The sequence below is a fragment of the Arachis ipaensis genome, chromosome B8 (assembly GCF_059453495.1).
Source record: "Arachis ipaensis isolate K30076 ecotype BB chromosome B8, ASM5945349v1, whole genome shotgun sequence".
Taxonomy (NCBI): Eukaryota; Viridiplantae; Streptophyta; class Magnoliopsida; order Fabales; family Fabaceae; genus Arachis; species Arachis ipaensis.
The window spans coordinates 140,202,352-140,222,201 of record NC_142443.1 but is presented as its reverse complement, the minus strand read 5'-3'; the positions used below and the strand labels follow the sequence as shown (position 1 = coordinate 140,222,201).

Sequence of the window (19,850 nt, the reverse complement as noted above, 5' to 3'; positions counted from 1 at the left end):
AATATATAATCAGGTAAAATTGATCTCCATTTCATTTATTTAAGAAAATTACCCTAGGAAATATGAATACATTAATCTCCTATGCATTTGTCAACCTCGTTAAGTCTTGTCTAGATGTCCAATAATAATAATAAGAGTCTAGTTAATATATTAAAACTACTAATAAAAAAAATTATTATAAAAATTTTTCAATACAATTAATGTACATCTATTAAAAAAAATATTTAAAATTTGTTCACATACAATTTTTTTTTATGTAAAATTAATAATTAAAAACTGTTAAATAATAATTTAATCAAAATATGTTAAATCATCTAATATGTAAATCTTTATACTAATAATAATCTTAATTTATGCCTTAAGAAAACATGATAGCTAAATCCCAATAATAATAATAACAATAACTAATAATTCCAACGATACGTCCATGTTGTGCCTTAATTAGATTATTGCCAATAATGATTACATTAACATCAGAGAAAAATAGCGATGGGGAAATGGAACCAAAATTATGTCAAACTGATTATTTATTATATAATTAGATTAAATGAGCGGGAATGCAAATCTAAATACAGGAGAGAAAAAAAAATCTTCCTTCTTCAAGCGTCGTCTAAGCAAATACCTTCAAAAGATCGTGACACAATACAAACACAACTTCCAATGTTGAATAAAATGGGGGAGGGGATTAGGGGAATAGTTAATAAAAATGTAAACTGATGTTGACAATTCCTGGCAGAAAGGTTAATTATGTAAGAACCATATTTATTTTTTAATTTTAAACTTAAACATTAATTCAAACATTTTTCAATAATAACAATTTTCATTTACCTTTAATTTTATAAAATGCAAAAACAAACTTTCTTCCATCACTCATTCTGTTGATAGAAGCAGGGGAGTTGAGCAAAGAATTATGGGCAAATTAAAATTAAGAGTACAAATATGTGATCAGCGCTACTATAGAAACTGTATATATAAATATGAGACAACTTGTCCCTCAAATATCTGAAGTACAAGTTTTGAAGAAAGATCGTTGTAGCTAATTAGTTAAATACGGTAAACCCTAAACTAAACTAAAAAGGAATTGGCATAATCATTAACCAAGTCAATAAGAAAACAGTAACATTAAAATAGAAGCTCCAATGAGTACCCTACCTAGATTGATTACCCTAATGCAAAATGCCAATAAAATTTCAATGATTTGCAGCTCGTTAAGCATGTGAGAGTGAGACCTAGAACCTCTTCTATTAACTTTGGAGGTTTAGCAAAGATTTTTCAGGATCAGATTGTTAATGCTGTACAATTTCTAAACTCTACCATTTTTCACAGTGGAGGAAAAAAACATATGGACGAGGTGGTTATAATCCTATCCTACGCTTTGAAAATGATGTCTACTTCATTGCCAGCATACCGTATACAGTGTTTGATAACTCCATCATCTGCTTATCAATTTGTTCTTTCCATTTGAATATATCCATGTACATCTCCTGAGGGGGAAGATTATAAAATAATCATGAATATATGCTACTGAAAAAAAAATTCAAAAATTTATTTAATATTTTAGCAGAATCTACGGACTATCACCTGAAACATCATCATTGAGTTGTCATGGTCTGACTTGGAATTAACAGTCGTAGACGAGTCAGGGGTCACATTAGGAGGATCTTCTTGTTTGAAAGGCACCACCTCCAGCAAATCACTAATGTTTTGGAAGCCAGAAAATGAAGAATACATAGGTAGAAAAAACACTTTGGTTCAGTTCAATTTTTTTTCCCACCCAAAGTTGGGCAAGGTGAGAGTGGGAGGGGACTGGAGTTTGAATTCAAACAAATATGCTTGTTTCATTATTTATAAAAATTGACTAAAAAAGTATTACCTCCGCTTGTTAACCAATCCTTCGCTAAGTAAGTGCGTCGGGAGGGATGTGTTGGGGTCATCAAGTACAATCTCTGGTGGAACATTAAGCAGCTCAGAACTTCCAATCCAAGTTGCAAATTCATCTTCCGGTAGGTTAGTATTTTCTATCCAATCTTTCCACCTGTCTGAAGGAGAACTAGGGGGAACACATTCCCTTGATGCTTTGAGATCACTCAATTTATTTGTTATTTCGGCAAACTGTTGTTCAACTTTAGTTTTCCAAATTGCAAATTCACCATACTTGCCCTGAATATATATGAATTCATCAAATTGCAAAAATGTAAAACTCAAATATGACAGAAGTCCAACATACATGGTTCTCATTGAATCCTATTAAACAGGCTGAAAACTAGAGGTGATACACAATTAGTTACCTGCACACCCTTTAGAGATGCCATGATTTCAGTAAGGTGATGATCAATACCAGATCTCCACTTCACCAATTCCTTGTGAGACTCCTGAAAATGATGTTCAATAAGAACTACACAACGTGATATGAGAGATGCAAATCAAAGAGCTTTTAAATTATTAAATATTTACCTCCATGAGACTAGCTTCACTCTTCAGTTGCTGCTTGGCAACGAGCTGCTGCATATCTCTGTTGTGCAAATAAAATCATTAAAGAAAATATAATAGCAACTAGAGAAAAATATTTTGGGATTTCAGTTTCCAAGTCCTATACTTCTTCAGTTGGGCCATTTCCATTTTAAGTAGTTTCAATTCATCAGACGAATCAGTCTTCTGAGAAGGGGCACTGCCAGCCCTAATTGTTAGCGGTGGTATCCAGTAAGGATCCTGCACCCCTGCCAGCTGGCGGACATCATCCAAGTCAGCACTTTCCAACCAATACTCCATGATTCCTTTGGTGTTGAACCATCTTCGGAAGCGCTCAGTACCTCCAGGTGCCACTTTACCATCAATGTGCTTCAGTAAGTGGTCCAAGAGTCCAGTATCGCCAATGTGCTTACGTGCTGCCATTCTTAATGCAGGTCGGGTAATTGGCTTTTCAAAAGTTGCACCTTCAGCCTTTAACACCTCCCACATGCTTTGCTCAGCCAATTTATACCTGAGTTATGTAACTGCATCAAAACTTAATATATCTTACTAATAAAAGCACACAACAGAAAAGATTATTGTCTTCTTTTACCTCTCAGTTGACCATCTATCCTTACTGTCAGGCTTTTTTGTCTTAAGCTTGCGACTACTTTGCCTCCCACATGGCTCCTCTTTTACCTCTCTGAGCTGACTAAGGCTAATTCGCTTCCTCTTCTTAGTTTCTGGCAAAAATAATGACTCAGTATTAATGATTTTTTCTTCTCCTTCTTCATCATTAGATTCCTCTTCCTTAGGGAAGTCGGGAAGCTGACTTTCATATCCCTCATCCTCGTGCTGACCCATGAATGGCAATCGATGACGAACACCCCACTGTGCCATCTCACTAGGTATCAGTTAAACTATCTCAATTGTTCTGTTAGGTCCCTCAAGTTCTGTACACTGCATAAGCACATAAATGTAATTCAGAAAAAGGATTGAATGAGTGTTCATCCATGTTGAAATCCCTAATGTTAATGCAAGGAAGTGTCCTTACTATTCAACATGAGCATGCATACAAGGGATTTTGGCGTTTTGGAAGACGGAGAGAGGGGGGAGCACAAATAAACAAAGGAAAAACAAATACATTCTGACCAACTTGCTATCATGCCTATTCTTAACTACATGTTCCTGACCTGAGGAACATTGAACTACTGCAAAGGCAACCATCAGCATGATTGCGTGTTACGTTAGGCATAAAATTTGCATCAGGACGATAATTTTTGTAAATTAATCACCTCGGCCAAAAGAGAAGTTTTAGCCCTGAGATTCTATACGAGAAATATGGGAAGTGGGATCAGATCATCTCATCATCACCCCCATAATGATCTCGTTATCTCAACCGTCCATAGTGATCGATAGGCATCAATGTTGACCATCTAATAACCTGACAGCACCGGATATGACGAGCGGCAAACAAATAAAAGGGAATTTTATCAACATAAAGTCATAAAAACGGTCAACAGTGATGATTAAAAAAAACCTGATCAACAACCAGCATTTAACAATGACAGGTTTTCATTTAAGTCGATCCTCACAACAATTTTTCGCTAGCAATATAAATCATGCTCACAATTCACAAACCTTAAAACAAAGAAACCCCGGAAAGCAAAGCATACCCAGTAGCCCATACCTTAAGTAACACTAACTTTCCACTGAAGAAGAACAACAGGTTTCTTGACACACAAGGTTGCCCCAACCAGCTTCCATAACTGTTAAATTACGCATCCGAAACCAAAAGAGCAGGTGAACAAACCCTAACTCAAGATCTATCAACTCCATCCCAATCTAGCACACATTCACTAACAACCAAATCAAACGGTAAAAAGATTCAAGGGTTCAGCAAAACCCCACCCTAAGTCCTAAAGTTTAAAAGACAAAATTTACCTACACAAAAGTCTAAAACACATTGGCATCAGCATCAAATCTCAGAACACAAATCCACATAAAAAAAGAACTTGAAAAGAAAAAGTAGGAAAATAGAATTTCGGATTAAACACAATGCAACGAGTTAACCACATCGGAACTCCGAAAACCCCCAAATCCAAACACCCAATCACGAAAATCAGATGTTTACAACCAAAAGAAAACCTAACAATCGAAATCACACAACGTGAAATCAAAATAGAAAACGAAAGATGAGAAAGAGAAACCCTACCAATCGGTGCATCAACGAAACGTTGAAGCTCAGAGAGAGAGAGAGAGAGAGCGACAGTGTCCAAGTAAACGAAACGAAACGAAAGAAACCCCAATTGTTGTTGCAGCCGCTGCTACAAATAATAACGTTTGGAGAAAACGAATCCTCTTTCTCTTTATTGTGTCATTGTTTTTAAGGTTTTTTTTTTTTCTTGTGGGTTTTTTGGGGTTTTCACTTTTCAGAGTTTTCACACTTACTGTTTTTCTTTTTTTTTTTTTCGCACTCTCTCTCTCTCTCTCTGGCTCCCTTTTAAATAAATACCGAAACTAAACCCTAACCGCCAAAACCCCACAAAAGCTTGAAATCATTAATCAGTACTGAGTGTGGGGTCCACTTGCTTTGGACTCTTGTTAATGGCGTGTGGCGTTTCCGCAGAAAATTTTATTTTATTTATAGTAAAAGCCCTTTCCCTTCGCCAAAACTGCGAAACGGTGCCGCATTCGCCTGCGGTGCTCTCTCTCCTTTTTCACATTTCGAGAGGATCCGTAGAGTTGAGTTTTATTCTATTTCAAATTTTCAACGTGGATTTCATTATTATTATCCTGACTAAAATTAGTTATAAATAATTATTACTTGGTATTTGATTAAGAATTTATATAAAATAATATAATAATTATTATATATAGGAAATGTACATTCAATAATTATTATATAATTACTTTTGCATGACAAAAACAATAAAATTGTTTATTTCTTATGTAAAATTACGAGTTATATACTTTATTATGTATAATAAAGTTTAATACCACAAGTTTTATGAGTAAATGTATATACGAATTATAACACGTGGGTTGGGTTAGCCTGTTTTAACTTTTAACTCAATAAATGATAGATTGACCTAATAACATTCTTGACACATTAAGTGTTTATTTGTGCGTTATATATTTTGATAAAAAAAAATTTTATTTTTTAATATATTTGATAAATTTTTAGTAGTAAAAGTAAAAGTACTACAAAAATAAAAAAATATATTTTTTTTTGAAAAACTGTAATTTATATTTTTTTTAAAAGATCTTTTTTTAAAAAAAAAAGATATTTTTCATGTAATAAATAAATAAAAAATTATTTTTATATCGTTATATCCAAACATATAATTGATAGATAAAAAAATCTTTTTGTATAAAATATCCAAAAATAAAATTATTTTTACTTTTCTATAAAATCTTTTAAAAAAAAGATAACTCAAAAAAAATCTTTTTTTTAGAAATTCATGCAAACAAACCTTAAAATTAGTCAATTTAATATGGTTCACGTAATCTCATCATATATGTGAATTGAGCATGTTTTGATCCAAGTAAACTATATTTTTATCTACAAAAGATTCTATATTTTATGAAATAATCCCTTAAAAAAATGACATTTTGTCATCCAAAAATTGTTGTGACAAAATACATCACTTTTTTTCATAAGTGACATGACTTCCAATTTTTTTTGTTAAAATATATAAAAAAAGATTTAGAGGATATATACAAAAATTGATCTTTGCATCTTATTTTCAACCTTTTTTTTTACTACTCACATAAAAACTAACAAAAAAACATTTACTCTGACATAAAATTATTTTTCAAAGCAATTCTACAAAAAAATCGCATCAAAATATAATCCCTAGACTCCTATTTTGAATATCTCTATAATTAGTAATTAGTGCATTTTGTCAAATTGATATTGTTTTTGAAAAACTAAAATATCATTACTTTCCTTTCAAAATTATTTTGCCAAAAATTAAAATTAAATCCTTTTGAGATTCAAAATGGTATTTTTCTTTCCAAATTCCTATTGGCACGGAATCTCTGCTCAAATGTGAGGACGGAGCACTCCTCTCAACAGTGTTCCTCATCTTTTGCAGGTAGAATTGTAGATGTTGTAAACCAGTAATGTAGACATTATTATATACTTATATAGGACCACGGGTTCTTCAGCAATTATTAACACAACCTGGTCAAATACTTTACCTAGTTGCTTTGCTTTATTTCTCTCTTTATAACACCCAAAATAAAAAATGTTTATACAAATGTCTATATAATCGAATTCTCATGTTCACATATTTCAAAATAGGTCATGTAATTTCCACGAAGCTAGAAGTAAATCTCTAGCACCATACTTAACAAATGCAATTAAACACGTTCTTATCATTGATCCAAATATTCAAATAAACTCGTTTAACTTGGTAAGAAGTTGCAAAGGAAAATTAGTTTAAGTTCGTTCCTGTGTTTGGTAAAATGAATAGTAGCATCTAAACAATAAAAAACTCCTGTACTAAGCAAAACATCTGAGATAACTAGGGAGGGCACGAGCTCTAAAATTCATACCTTTCTCCCAAAAATGATTTTTGACATTAGATAATCTCTCCGTCCATCAAATGGGAAAATAACTATGAGACTAACAAAATTCATCGTGCCAAGTATTTCTCCTAACTAGACCTCTTTTTTCTTTTCAAAGTTAGATACCGCGTGCCTTTGGCGCTTCTTCCATGCAGGGATCTTGCCAGGGAAGGCCCATCTCAATAGTCTCTCCCATGAGTAGCATATCAAAAACATTAGAAGTGCCCATATTAATAGTTTGTCCCTCAATCCCACTGGGAGTGGCACCAACTTCAGCCAGTCATTTAAGTCCCTGAAGAGATCAGATGTAATCGCTGTAAAGAAACCTACGGCTGCTATAAGAGCATACCGGAACGGCTTGTTTTCTGAGATACTCTGGTTGAAGGGATGGCCCATGTAGTTCACGGCAAAAGTAGCAACCTGAAGCATCATGCTGACCATGTATGAAACAGTGTTGACCAAGTTGGGATGAAAATCTGCATCTGGTTCGATGCATTCATCTGGCATGTATTTTTCAGCCTCTTTCACAGATGAGATCAAGAATAATAAGTGAATGGCAAATTGCCCCATAAGGGAAAGGAAAACATAAGCACAGAAGATATTGGGGTGGGGACGTTCAGCTGAGAGGGTGGGAAGAGGGCGAGCATGGGAGATAAAGAGGAAAAACGCAGCAGTGAAGACACCACTTATTGTGGCCTGCACATCACCTAGCTTGACACCATCCAGATACATGACACTCAACACGTATGCAGTAGCAAGGCAGTTGAGGCCCAAAATTTTAAACATCTGGAGGGTTGTCACCAGGGTACTCCGACCTTGACGAATTATGTCAGTGGTGGGAGCAACAGATGCATGCTTTGCAGTGAAAGGGGATGCCATTGACGCATCACCAAGCTTGACAACGGGGGCACGGCCATCTTCCTCGTTAAGCTCTTCAAACATCTTCTTGAGCTTCTGTCGTTGCATATCAACAGCTGCCTGATGACGGTTGATAGGATCTGATTTTGAAGCAACTGTGGCTTTTGAAGTGCCTTCTCCACTCTTTCCAGGCGCTTCTAGTGCAGGCCTGGATTTCTTCGTTTTGACAGATTTTGAACCTTCTTCCCCAGCTGACTCTTTAGAGGAGTTTCCACTTTGAGTTGGAGGTATCGCATTTAGAAGAGCAACTCCTACATGGGCCTAAATTATAAGTTAGCCTCGAGTTATTCAGCTTCTTGGTAAAAGATACTTGCAAGTTACTAAAGAGCTATTATGATGCGAGTATGAGACTATTAGTATCACAGGTTACAACCAACGATAATATATAGAATGTCGATGCAAACATATATTTGACTAACTAAGAAAAATATCAGAGCGCTCATAATCACTTACTTTCAAAATCCATCTAAAAGAACTTGTGATTATAAGCTGTTTTAAATCCAAAACAAACCATGCAGACATATTGTCTTTAATGCAAGAGATTTATTAAAAGAAAGCAATCTCATTTAGATATCCAAAAATAGTTGCAGTTACTTCCGTATGAGGTTTTTGAATATGCTTGATTTCTTGGTAGATGCAGAGGTTGTAATTTGTCAACAGACTGAAAACTTAGGGCCTGATTGGTTTTTGTTTTCATTTTCAGTGCTTTCTATATTTTCTCGTCATTTTTCTTAGCAAAATCATGGAAAAAAAAAAGCTATAAACACCAATAACCTGTTTCAATGCCCCAACATCATTGGTTCCATCCCCACACATCAAAGTTATCCGTCCCACTGTCTTGTAAGTGGTCAGGATAAGTTCTTTCTGTTCAGGTGCAACTCTAGCAAACACCTGAAATAACAATTCAACAATGTCATGACTCATGATAATTGCAGTACCAAAGACTCAGCTCTAATGTTTAGTCATTAAAAATAGATCAGAACCTTCACATAAGGAATAACTCGAAGATGAGCTGATGACTGTTGCAACATTTCAAAGCAATCACCTCCAACACACAGATCATGAGTTTCCGATAAAGACTCAACCTCTTTCTCGCTGAAATCAATTAATATGTGATCATTTTAGAATATGAGATACGCATGACTTCTAAAATAAGCTTGGAAACGATAGGGTCCAAGAACTAGAGTTTAATTATTTGGCAGAGAGACGGATATAATATACCTTTATCACAAAACACAGAAAACTAACTAGGAAAGCAAATTATAGAAGTTAAAAACAACGCAACAAAAAATCAGAGAGAAGATAGTGCAACCAGGAAAAATGAGAAAAATACCTGTAGGGAATATTTGCAGTCTCATCAGGGGACATCCATTTATATCCCACACCATCACTTGCTGGGCCAAGGATTAATGTAGGTTTTGATATAATATGAACTTGGCTGGCAACATGGCAAGCTGTCAGAGCTTGGTCACCAGTAATCATCACCTAACAATTCCGTAGAGAAAGATGTCTTTGGTTAGCTGTTACAGTTAAGTAAGGACTAAGAAGCTCCTAAATATGGCATACCAAACTATCCATCTGCCCCCACCCAAAAAAGAAGGGGGTTCAGAGGTGGTTAACATAAATCAATAGAATACAATAGATCAAACATTGCTTACCAAAACCCTCGAGTATTATTAAAAAAAAGCAGGCAAGCTAACCAAAAGACAATAAAAATGTATAGTGTTTATTTATGTCATTGAGTGGCAGTATTTCCATTCTTGATTGAACTCTAATCATAAAACTTTTGTACTAAAAATTTTTGGGGTTCAAATTTCTACTATTCCTCAATGGGTTATACACAGTTATTTTGATGCAAGTTACTTGAACAATAAAAAAATTAACAAGGATTTGGTCCTGCTAAAAGACTAATTCCTAATGGTTCAACATCACATCTTTAATGGTTTCCCTCTACCCATGAACAATATCACATTTCCAAATCATCTGCTATTGACTTCGCATTATTAATGTCTTCTATTCTATACGAGCTACCCCAACCTTGTATCCACAAACCCCAGTTTTATCTCACTTATGATTAATTACACGGATCAAACAATGTTATGATGTTCTATTATAAACACTTCATTCTCTTTAATGATCTAATCTCTAATCTTATTATTCTTATTGAACTTGGTATGCCGATCCACCTTGATATATTCATGTGTATGATTCTGTCCTTTTAAGGTGTTATTGATAAAGCCTTACTACAAGAAAGTTAAATAGTGGATTCTACTGGCCTGTATGTGCTCAATTCCAAATTTGTTGATCATATACAAATCAATCAATAATCAGAAGCACCTCTGACACTGATATTGACACCATTAAAACAAAATAGCAAATTTTCAAGAAGGGAAGCTGACTCCCACTAGATACTTGAGCTTTTAGGTTGTCTACAAGGAAGTCTTTCACAGCCAAGAATGAACTAGCGTTTTTCCAAGAGAAGTTGATGAATCAAAGCCTACTTACCAAGTCATGTGAAGACCCTTTCAGTTCGGATAAAACAATAGCCGAATCTGACCTTATAGGACAATTAAATACCTGAAAATAACTTAATACCAACTTAGTATCATGTCGACAAGAAAAATTATGTGCATTGACGATAATGATTAATGAATATGAGGAGGAGGTAGATTAATTACCACAAAACCAGCAAAAGTAAGTCCACTCTCTACTCCATCCCTATCCAAGCCTCTAGCTTCACTGACCTTCAAGAATTAAAGATATAGTTAGCAACAGTTGAAAGCATAAAGGTGGTAGCTAATGATGAAGGAAAACAAAGGGAGAGCAGAGGAGAAGCAGAATGGGGAAAAAGGAATGTCCAATACACTTATTAACATGAAACAAAAAAGAAAGTTGGATATATGTCAAAAGAGTGAACCCATGAGATTCATACTGTCATGTCAGGAAGAGACTTGTAGGCCAAAGCAAGAACACGAGACCCCTGACGCGTATATTTCTTGTAGGTTTCAACATATGATGGTGGTACGTCAATGAGCCTATCTTGAATAATTTCTGGGGCACCCTGAAAGTCCATAATGACTTCATTAGAGGATTCGTTAAAGGCCAAAGCACACTAGTTCCTAGAGTTTAAACATCTTCCACAACATAAAGATGCATGCACAGTAAGGTTCATTGTTGACCAACCAAGCAATAAAGAGTAAGAGGGAAAAAATAAAGAAAAAAAAAAACTTGGAAATCAGAATGAAAAGACTCCAGGATTTTGAATGGCACTGGCACCAGTTCCTACACATACTTCATTGTAGAATGCCACATCCATAAAAGCTCTACATAAATCAGGTTAAGTTTACTGGTCAGCCAAAATCAATAGACCCAACTGCCAAACCCCATTCCACCAAAACAAGATAAATAATTGCAGTGATGACATTAACTATTATTTACCAACACACTGTAGCATTCAACATGAATGGATTAGTTATAAGTTCAGGTAGCAAAAGAGAGAAACAATAGAAAATGAGCCTTTTGTAATCAAATAGTAGGGTTCAATTTTAAAATTAACATGTAATAAGCGCTAATACATGTAAATATAATTCAATCAAGACAGGATGGCCAAAGATTTATGTGAAATTTTTTACAATAACTTTTTTACAATAGTATCAGCATATATAAAACCAAAATATTGCAATAACCGAAAATAGTGAAACATGTTATATTTAACTGGCAACCAACACTTTGACCCAAGAAAACAACAAAAGAACTAAAGAAACAACAGTGGGTATTATCATCCTATTCTAGAATCAAAAGAGACGTGCCCCAACTTAAATCGAAAGGATTTGATTATGTAACATGCATGAATAGAATATTACAGATATTAAAACAGGACGATAAGCAACCAGCAAACCTTCACAAAGGCAAAAAACTCCTCCTGAATGCGAACAATAACAGCCATTCGTTTTAAGTGAGATGCAAAATGGTACCGCTGAACAATTTGGACAGGTTGGCCACTACCCCTACAATTTGAAAACATATCATGACAAATCAAACACAATGTATTGAGAGCTGCAAAAGTTACAAAAGAAAAGCACAAAATCTGAGAAAACATGAAGATAAACCAAAAGATATCATAAAGGCTATTTGTAACATAATCACACAATCACATAACTGTATCAACCCAATCATAAAAAGTTTCTATGTCATAAATCTCACATGAATTAAAAAGACAACTGAACTGAAAAATTATTTATCTAAATCATAGAGAGGACATGCAGAATTGAAAAGCAAAAATAGATTTAACTTACTTTTTTGGAACAGCCTTCTCATCAGATTTATAACTCCAATCAATTCCCTTAAGTGCAGCCTTCTCAAGAGGATCACCAACCTGTGGAACATTAAGGAATGCATAAGAATGTTGAACATAGTAAACAAAAAACAATAGAAAGGATAAATAGACATATATACAAGTCCTGCTAGCTCTCTATCCAGAATTATGAAAGATAACGTTAAAAAAACTAATAACGATCAAGTTTCCTTACAAAAATCTACATTTATATATACACACACACTCTCTCTCTGAAATGTGACAAGCTACTGTGTTTTACTAAGCACTAGAACTAAGACTGAGAGAGAGAGAGAGAGAGAGAGAGAGAGAGAGAGAGAGAGAGAGAGATGCATACCAGCTTATTATCAACAAATACCAAAGCATGGCAAGAAGCCAGGATTTCTACAGTTCGCACTGGCACTCTACTCATGTCAGATTCCAAATCAGTGGTTCCATTCAAACCAACAACTCCAGAAAATTCCTACATCATAGTGGGGAGAAAAGTTATGGAACAGAGTATGGTCTCAATTGCTAGGTAAATACCACCGCTGATAGCATACCATGTCATCAGATGTCAGTGTCCCAGTCTTGTCAAAACAACATATATCAACCTATTGGCAAGTTCAAAAATTCAATAAGTACCACTGTGAATATATAAGCCACATATAACAAGGAAAGGATGTACAAGAGCAGAAAAAATAGTGCCAATACTCCAGGTACCTTCCCAGCAAATGGTATTCGGAAAGGCTCTGTGCAAAATATCCCACGTCGCGCCAATGCAATCAGGGAAGTATTCACAGCAATTGATAACTCCATCGGTAACTCGGGCGGAATCACAGAAGTAACAATAAGTGAACAACTTAGTATAAGTTTGTACTTGCTTCTTGTGGGATCTTCTAATCCCTGCACCAAACAATTAACATCACAATTCACTATTCAGACCAAGCCATGTCAACTGTGACCTTTCAATTCTCGTATAAGAAGTGAAGAGGAGAGGGGGAAACCTTGATAAGCACATAACCAGCAGCAATCAGAGCAAATACAACCAAGAATAAGATGAACAGTCCACTTTCCCAGCTATTGGCAGTAACCTGTGATATAAAATTTAGAAAGCCAAGAAAATACATCAATTCATAAAAAAAGGCACTGGGGTTACATGCTTGGGCAAAATAAACTGCATCAATTTACCCTTTCTGTGGAGAATAAGATTGTTCGCATCAACTTTCCTTGACTAGTTTCAAACCCTGTTCTAAGCACAACAGCCAGGCAGCCACCATCAGGCGTTTTCAGAGGGAAAGTCTGAATCCAGCAAGATTTGCCAAAAAGAAACAAGATCAGAAAGCATGAGAATAACCACCTTCACATCAATCGAAAATGTATAAATTTCCTAGCCTGAAATCACCTTATCTGGAGTGTGCTGCAGTATTTTGGTTCCACCAAATAAGACATGACTTTTATCTCGCCTTATTGACAACTTCTCCTCATTTCCCCTTCCCATGATTGAAACCTACAAGGATGTTCAAATCTAAATGAGAATCATCCGAGAACAATGTATGATCCAGCACTCTCTCTTTCATGGGAACGTTTGGGCCGGGGACAATATTGAATCCTCATAGTCAGATACATTATGTCACAAGTAAACATGGACAGCTGGACATGCATAGATATTCAAAATTATGAAAGAACAAAATCATAAACTGCATAGGATCAACACTGCATAGAAATATGGACATGAAAACAGGGGCAATCCAATCAGACACAGCAGGTCGCATAGAACGCTGGGCAACAAACCACATATTGAGCAGAATATTTGATCATATCAGAAACATCCGACTAAAGAAGTTACTCAGCTTACAGGTTTCACAATTAGTTTGCACAGAAGGCTGGACAAGAAACCACATATTGAGCAAAACTTTCTATCATATCAGTAATATCCATCTAAACAAGTTGATCAGCTTAAAAGTTAAAACTCAATTAGAGCTTAGCAGTTTGCAAAGAAGGCTGGGCAACAAACCACATCATACCAGTAATATCCATCTAAACAAGTTGCTCAGCATACATGTTAAAACTGAATTTTCATAATTGTCCATCAAACAGGATATATAACCAGCAGAATAGTATGCCATTTCCAAGGGGCCGTCAACAAATTACTACTACAGCAGGCAACAATGTCTAAACCAGAAAAGAAATAGAGGTTCCAATTTGCCAAACAGGTAAGGGGTCATCTACTCAGTTTAACAAAATATAATCACCAACCCCCAACAAATGACTTTATATTTTTAAATATCATATATCCATAGAGAGTAGATCAGAAAAGAGAAACACCTTCCATTGAGGAGTAGACTCGCCTGTCAGAATAGCTTCATTCACAATTGCATTTCCAGCCAATATAAGCATGTCTGCAGGTACAGACTTCTCCTCGCCATTCTGACCAGAAGAGCGTCCTATAGAGACAACATCCCCAGGCAAAAGATCCGTACCAGAGAGTTTAACCCACCTATAATCCACACAATATGTAAGGAAAAATAAAATTTACTCCATTGAAACTAAATATTGAGTTTACAAAATGAGACAACATACTTGCCACCACGATGGACCATAAGGATCTGACTATCCACTCTAACACGCCTTAACTCAGTAAGAGTCTTCAACCGACTCTTTGCCATGGTTGATTCAAACATGAACAGCATAAATAGAGTGAACAAACTGTAATACCAATATTCATCCAAACACCAGAGACCCACACAGAAAACCTGATCAAGATAGAAGCAGAAACTAGTTAAGAGTTAGCAAGGAAAATATAGACATATAAGAGAAATGAAGAAATAAAGCAATACAGAACGAATACCTGAAAAACAAAAAAAGGCTCCATGCAATGCTCTTTCATCAATTTCTGAAAGGTTGGCTGAGGATAATCAAATCTGCAATATCGATATGCAGACATTATAGAGGGCAATACTAATGAACACAATGATTAGAGCACGGATTAAAAAGTAAAAAGTAATCAAGATTGTCAAAAGTAGGCCATTGCATCAATTGTAGTTAAGTTCAGCACCAAAAATTGTTATGCGGGGCAGTAGATGCAAATGAAATTTACAAGGGTAAAGTATGTTTTTTGTCCCTAATGTTTGTGATTTTCTTCAAAAATACCCCTAACGTTTAATTGCACTCAATTTTGACACTAATGTTTTTTATTTGCATCAAAATTACCCATGGACGTTAAATCCATCTAAAATATTAGGAACAAAATTGAAAATGTATAGGGGTAGTTTTGAAACAAATCAAAAACATTAGGGACAAAATTGAATGAAATCAATGAATCAAAAAAGTTAGGAACAAAATTAAATGAAATTAAACATTAGGAGTACTTTTGAAAAAAATTACAAACGTTAGGGACAAAAAGCATACTTGCCAATTTATAATAAAGGACAGAGTAAAAGGAAACTCACACATTCCGCCCCCATTTCTCTGTAGCAGCAAGGATTTTAGCTTCAGAGCCATGCCCACTACACTTGAGATAATGTCCAAATGTTTCCTTTGTAGGATAAGAAAGTTTGCAAAATGTTCCCTTCTCATTTGAAAATACAAAACACTGTTTTCTAAACTCAAAGTAAATCTCCTCCAGATCCGTCGCCGATGAAGAACCTGCAGGCTACAGATGCATTGATGCAAACACTTAACCTTGTAGGCAACCAAACCAAGAGCATCTAAAAGATGAAATGGGTAAAACAAAATAAAAACTCCATCTGAAAGTCCAGGAGGCAACAGATAGATGGATTCAGAGCATGCACACCTCAAAACTAGTAAGCAGAGCTAGCATGCAACAAGCTGATTTTAAATATCAAGCAAAAGGATGCATTGCATATTCACAGTGCAGTCTGCTTTAGACATGTTGAGAAATATCAAAGTAAGGAATCACAAGTGGGCACAACTACAATTAGCAAATACAAATATGATATCAAAACACGCATTTCAGATATAAGGTAAGCAAATATGTACATATAGGCACATCTACTTATTCCTTTCTTACCCGAAAAAGCTAACCTGCTGGTTCCTTAAGAAACACAAAGAAAAAAGAGAATAAGACAACCAAGTACCTCATGCATATTCAAGGTGCATTCTACTTTAGATATATGGAGAATTATCAAAGTAAGAATTCACAATAGTGCATAACAAAGATCACTAAATACCAATATGCGATAACAAGCATGTGTCAAACAAACTAAGCTACAATTGCACAAATAGGATTGTCTATTCTTTTCAAACCTGAAAATCGTGATTCCCTATCAATTGCTTAAAAACACTTTGAATTTTTTTTGGTTTGCATGGCCGTTTTGTGTGGGGTGGGGAGGGGGGATCCAATGTAGATATACGTGACCCAACCCTCACAAGTCGGAGAGGCTACTTTTAGGATTTGAACCCATGACCTCTAATTCACAATGTAACAACCGTATGCCAGGATCAAGGCACACCCTCTAAAATAACCATCATCCCAACATCATAAAGAAGCTAAGATGATCACCCATGCTGTAAACAAGGTAGCAGAAAAAACTGACATTGAAAATTCTGGCCTTCCTTACAAAACATAAGCATCTGGTTAATGCATAACACTTATCAAAGCTCTGTCTTCTACACCTCTCAAAACCTATATATCAGCATATGAGGAGTTGCAATAAATCCCTGGATGTATACAACTTGTATTAGTTCTAGACTTCTAGTGAGTAGTAACCATACCTGCACTCCAGCCACATGCCAAAATACATAAAATAAATCAAACCCCACCCCCCCCCCCCTTTTTTTTTTCCCCTGGGGACCTGCAATTCTCATTCAAGTTTGCACCCAACCATTTTCCATCCCAGTTCACTCAAAACCAACCAGCTTACAAGGTAAATTCCACATACAAACTCCACAACTCACCAAACTACCATCCAAATTCTCCAGTTCATTATTTTGTAAAACACAAATTCCCAGATAAAGCAATACAGATATCCAGAAGAAGAGAAACAGTCACTCCCATCCATCCTATAGTCCAAATATAAGGACACGACCAGTGTTCAACTATCACTCAGTCAAATTCCAAATATACCTTTAAGTCTTCCATCCAGTAACATTGTCCTCATTCAAGTCAACAACACCAAGAAATGCACATCTCAATGAATACCTCACTTCTCATCACAAAACAAAAGCGCAAAATCAGGTCTAACAACAACTGCAGTTCAATTCATCCCCAATCACTCAACACGCAGTCAAACACTTAAAGACAAGTCTAGCAAACACTACTTCAGATAATAACAAGTACATCCATTTCAAACAAAAACTAAATTGATCCTAAACCGCAAGCTTACAATTTTCCGAAACCTGAGCGGCACGACCTCTTTGGAACCAGAAAACTTCGCCGGCGTTATCTTGCAAGAATCAGCTTGGTGAATATCTCTGACCTGAACGCAAAAACACACAAAGAAAAAGACATAAAAAAACTCCGCTGATCATCAACGCAAAGCAACAGCGTCTAGAACACGCGCGTGCCGTACCTTGCTGTAATGTGCAAAACACTTGAAATCAACGGACCAACCGGTGAAAAGCCAAACGAGGATATGGAGAGCAACGAGGCCGCCGAAAACGATGGCGGCGTCGACGAAGTCCAGGCTCGGGAGGATCGAGGCGAGCCATACGCCGTAGAGAACGGCGAAGGGCCAAACGTCGATTCGCCACGGCAGTTGTTTCTTCCGCATCAAATCGACGCGGTCAACCACCTTGCCGCCGACGTGGAAGCTCGACATTGCGCCGCAGCCGAAGAATAAACGGTTACGGCAGCTGAGGAATCGAATCGTAAGATCGATGGATGATTAGGGTTTTTGAGTTCAGATCTGAAGGGAATTAGAGAAAACTGAGATTTGAGGAAAAGATAAGTTCGGGGTTTTGAGGTTTTCGAAGAAAGTTAGAGAAAAGTGTCTTCAGTTCCCAGCTTTTTTGGGGCTGATTACTGATTACTGATTACTGCGGTTACCACGATGATTTTAGTAACTTAACTAGTAAAGCTGCATTGCTTGTTTCTTGTTCTAAATTAACCTTGCACAAATTCTTTGATTCTTAACATTTTAGCATTTTAATTTATTTTAGATTCCAATTTGATCTCAAAAAGATTTTGGATTGAACATTTACGTTGGTAAAATTTTTTTTACCTTTTAAGATTTTCAAAAATTTTGTTCACGGAAATGGTCCTATATATCACCTTAAATTAAAGAATTCTGCTAAGTAGATAACAAAAATTGCGAATAATGTAAATAATGGGCTGCACTCTCAGGTCTAATAATCTCAACCTAATTACCCATCCTTATTTTCACTTTTACCGTTTACCTGCACTAAACCCTAATTTCATCATTCCCGGCATTATCTCCTCCTGTACTGCCGTCTACCGTCACCAGTCACGAAGCTTTTCTGCGCCGCCGCCGCTCCATTTACATGGTTCGTCGTCGCTCGCTACCCCTCCCTCCACTCCGCGCCGCCGCGTCTCTTCCCTCACGCACCACTCCTTATCCGCTATTGAAGCCCGCGAAATGCACGCCTCTTCTTCTACCTCGACGCGTCGAAATTTTCGTTCTGCTATTGTTCCGATGCTGCATCTCTGGCCAAGCCTCCACACCACGCCGTCGAGTATTCCCTGTCTTCCACCGCGCGTCGCAAGTGTTCATTCACTCCATTGGTATACAGTAGGTTAGTATATAGTTCGGGATTTATGTTACAGAGGAAGTTAAACTGTATGCTTCTTTTATATACCATGGATGTTTCTTTCCAAGTATATAAGATACTAGATGTTATATACACCGGATATTTCTTTCCTATCCATATAGTCATATACTATACTGGATGTTTCTTTTTAATGCGCACCTCGCGTCAGAACTCTCTCTGGCAGCGACGAAGAACTGTGGAGGCGGAGACAGGATGCGGTGTGACGGTGGGATGAGAAAAAACCGGGACGTAGTGTGAAGATGTATTTCGAGGAAGTTAGATTGCCTAATCCTAATTATTCAAATTCAAAAATATTATTATTCCTAATTAAATAAAAATCTAATTTTTTAATTTAATTTAACATTTTTTAACCCGTTGTTTACGTTATTCACAATTAGCGTTGTCCCCTACACTTTCTCTAAATTAAAAATGTAAATACACGGATTTTCAAAATCGATTCAATCCGAACAAAATCTATTAATTGAAAAATAAAATAAAATAGATCAAAATCAAAAAATTAAAAGATTAATGTTCTTGCCTGGAGAATAAATCGGCTCTTGTGACGGATGGTTGCCGAGCTATAATCTTAAAGGTTGAATGGCCAATCCTTCGAATCCGAGCTTTTCTCTTTGGTGAGATGTGAGAGCGTGAGCGATGGAAGAAGGAGGAGTGTACCTGCAAAGGCACTCCAATACTTAAGTCAGTATTGTGTATTTTAAAACTGTCCAAAAGAAGGTACTTTACCTTGCTTTTGTATGGTGAGCTTTTCGTTAGTTACGATTTGAGCATTTACTTCGGATTGGAGGGGATTGATAACGTATATGATCGTTGTGCCGTTTGGTCAGCGGCTACGACTGAAACGTTA

At 36.1% G+C, this 19,850-nt stretch overlaps 2 protein-coding genes across 3 annotated transcripts; both read right to left on the bottom strand.

Annotated features, from left to right (window-relative positions):
* Positions 1-942: 942 nt before the first annotated feature.
* On the bottom strand, positions 943-4,977 carry LOC107612952 (DYAD protein). 2 transcript variants are annotated; one of them, XM_016314752.3, is made up of 9 exons: positions 4,664-4,836; positions 3,744-3,892; positions 3,062-3,408; positions 2,597-2,980; positions 2,455-2,512; positions 2,289-2,372; positions 1,874-2,160; positions 1,582-1,696; positions 943-1,484 (listed from the first exon to the last, which is right to left on the bottom strand). In XM_016314752.3, exons 3-9 carry the CDS (start codon positions 3,346-3,348, stop codon positions 1,389-1,391), a joined length of 1,311 nt encoding a protein of 436 aa, XP_016170238.1. In that variant the 5' UTR covers positions 3,349-3,408; positions 3,744-3,892; positions 4,664-4,836; the 3' UTR covers positions 943-1,388. The 2 variants fall into 2 exon arrangements, with proteins under 2 accessions (XP_016170238.1, XP_016170237.1); XM_016314751.3 differs by lacking the exon at positions 3,744-3,892 and having other exon boundaries at positions 4,664-4,977.
* Positions 4,978-6,811: 1,834 nt separating this feature from the next.
* On the bottom strand, positions 6,812-18,336 carry PDR2 (phosphate deficiency response 2). Its single transcript, XM_088496239.1, has 21 exons — positions 17,788-18,336; positions 17,602-17,694; positions 15,706-15,908; positions 15,105-15,177; positions 14,837-15,009; positions 14,582-14,753; positions 13,659-13,763; positions 13,445-13,555; positions 13,261-13,347; positions 12,977-13,159; positions 12,817-12,867; positions 12,612-12,737; positions 12,237-12,316; positions 11,840-11,948; positions 10,874-11,002; positions 10,620-10,685; positions 10,447-10,518; positions 9,275-9,426; positions 8,925-9,036; positions 8,716-8,832; positions 6,812-8,202 (listed from the first exon to the last, which is right to left on the bottom strand). The coding sequence occupies exons 1-21, from the start codon at positions 18,034-18,036 to the stop codon at positions 7,117-7,119; spliced, it is 3,549 nt and encodes a 1,182-aa protein (XP_088352365.1). The 5' UTR covers positions 18,037-18,336; the 3' UTR covers positions 6,812-7,116.
* Between the last annotated feature and the right edge of the window lie 1,514 nt (positions 18,337-19,850).

What these genes read in the sequence shown, in the direction of transcription:
- LOC107612952 (XM_016314751.3), bottom strand. Translation starts at nt 3,348, where the DNA reads ATGGCACAGTGGGGTGTTCGTCATCGATTGCCATTCATGGGTCAGCAC. An exon ending in CATCTCTAAAGGGTGTGCAG is followed by an intron (nt 2,161 to 2,288) that starts GTAACTAATTGT and finishes ATATATATTCAG; the next exon opens with GGCAAGTATGGTGAATTTGC. An exon ending in GGATTGGTTAACAAGCGGAG is followed by an intron (nt 1,697 to 1,873) that starts GTAATACTTTTT and finishes CCAAAACATTAG; the next exon opens with TGATTTGCTGGAGGTGGTGC.
- PDR2 (XM_088496239.1), bottom strand. Translation starts at nt 18,036, where the DNA reads ATGTCGAGCTTCCACGTCGGCGGCAAGGTGGTTGACCGCGTCGATTTG. An exon ending in AGTCTACTCCTCAATGGAAG is followed by an intron (nt 13,764 to 14,581) that starts GTGTTTCTCTTT and finishes ACATCCTTGTAG; the next exon opens with GTTTCAATCATGGGAAGGGG. An exon ending in TTACTTTTGCTGGTTTTGTG is followed by an intron (nt 10,519 to 10,619) that starts GTAATTAATCTA and finishes AGTTATTTTCAG; the next exon opens with GTATTTAATTGTCCTATAAG.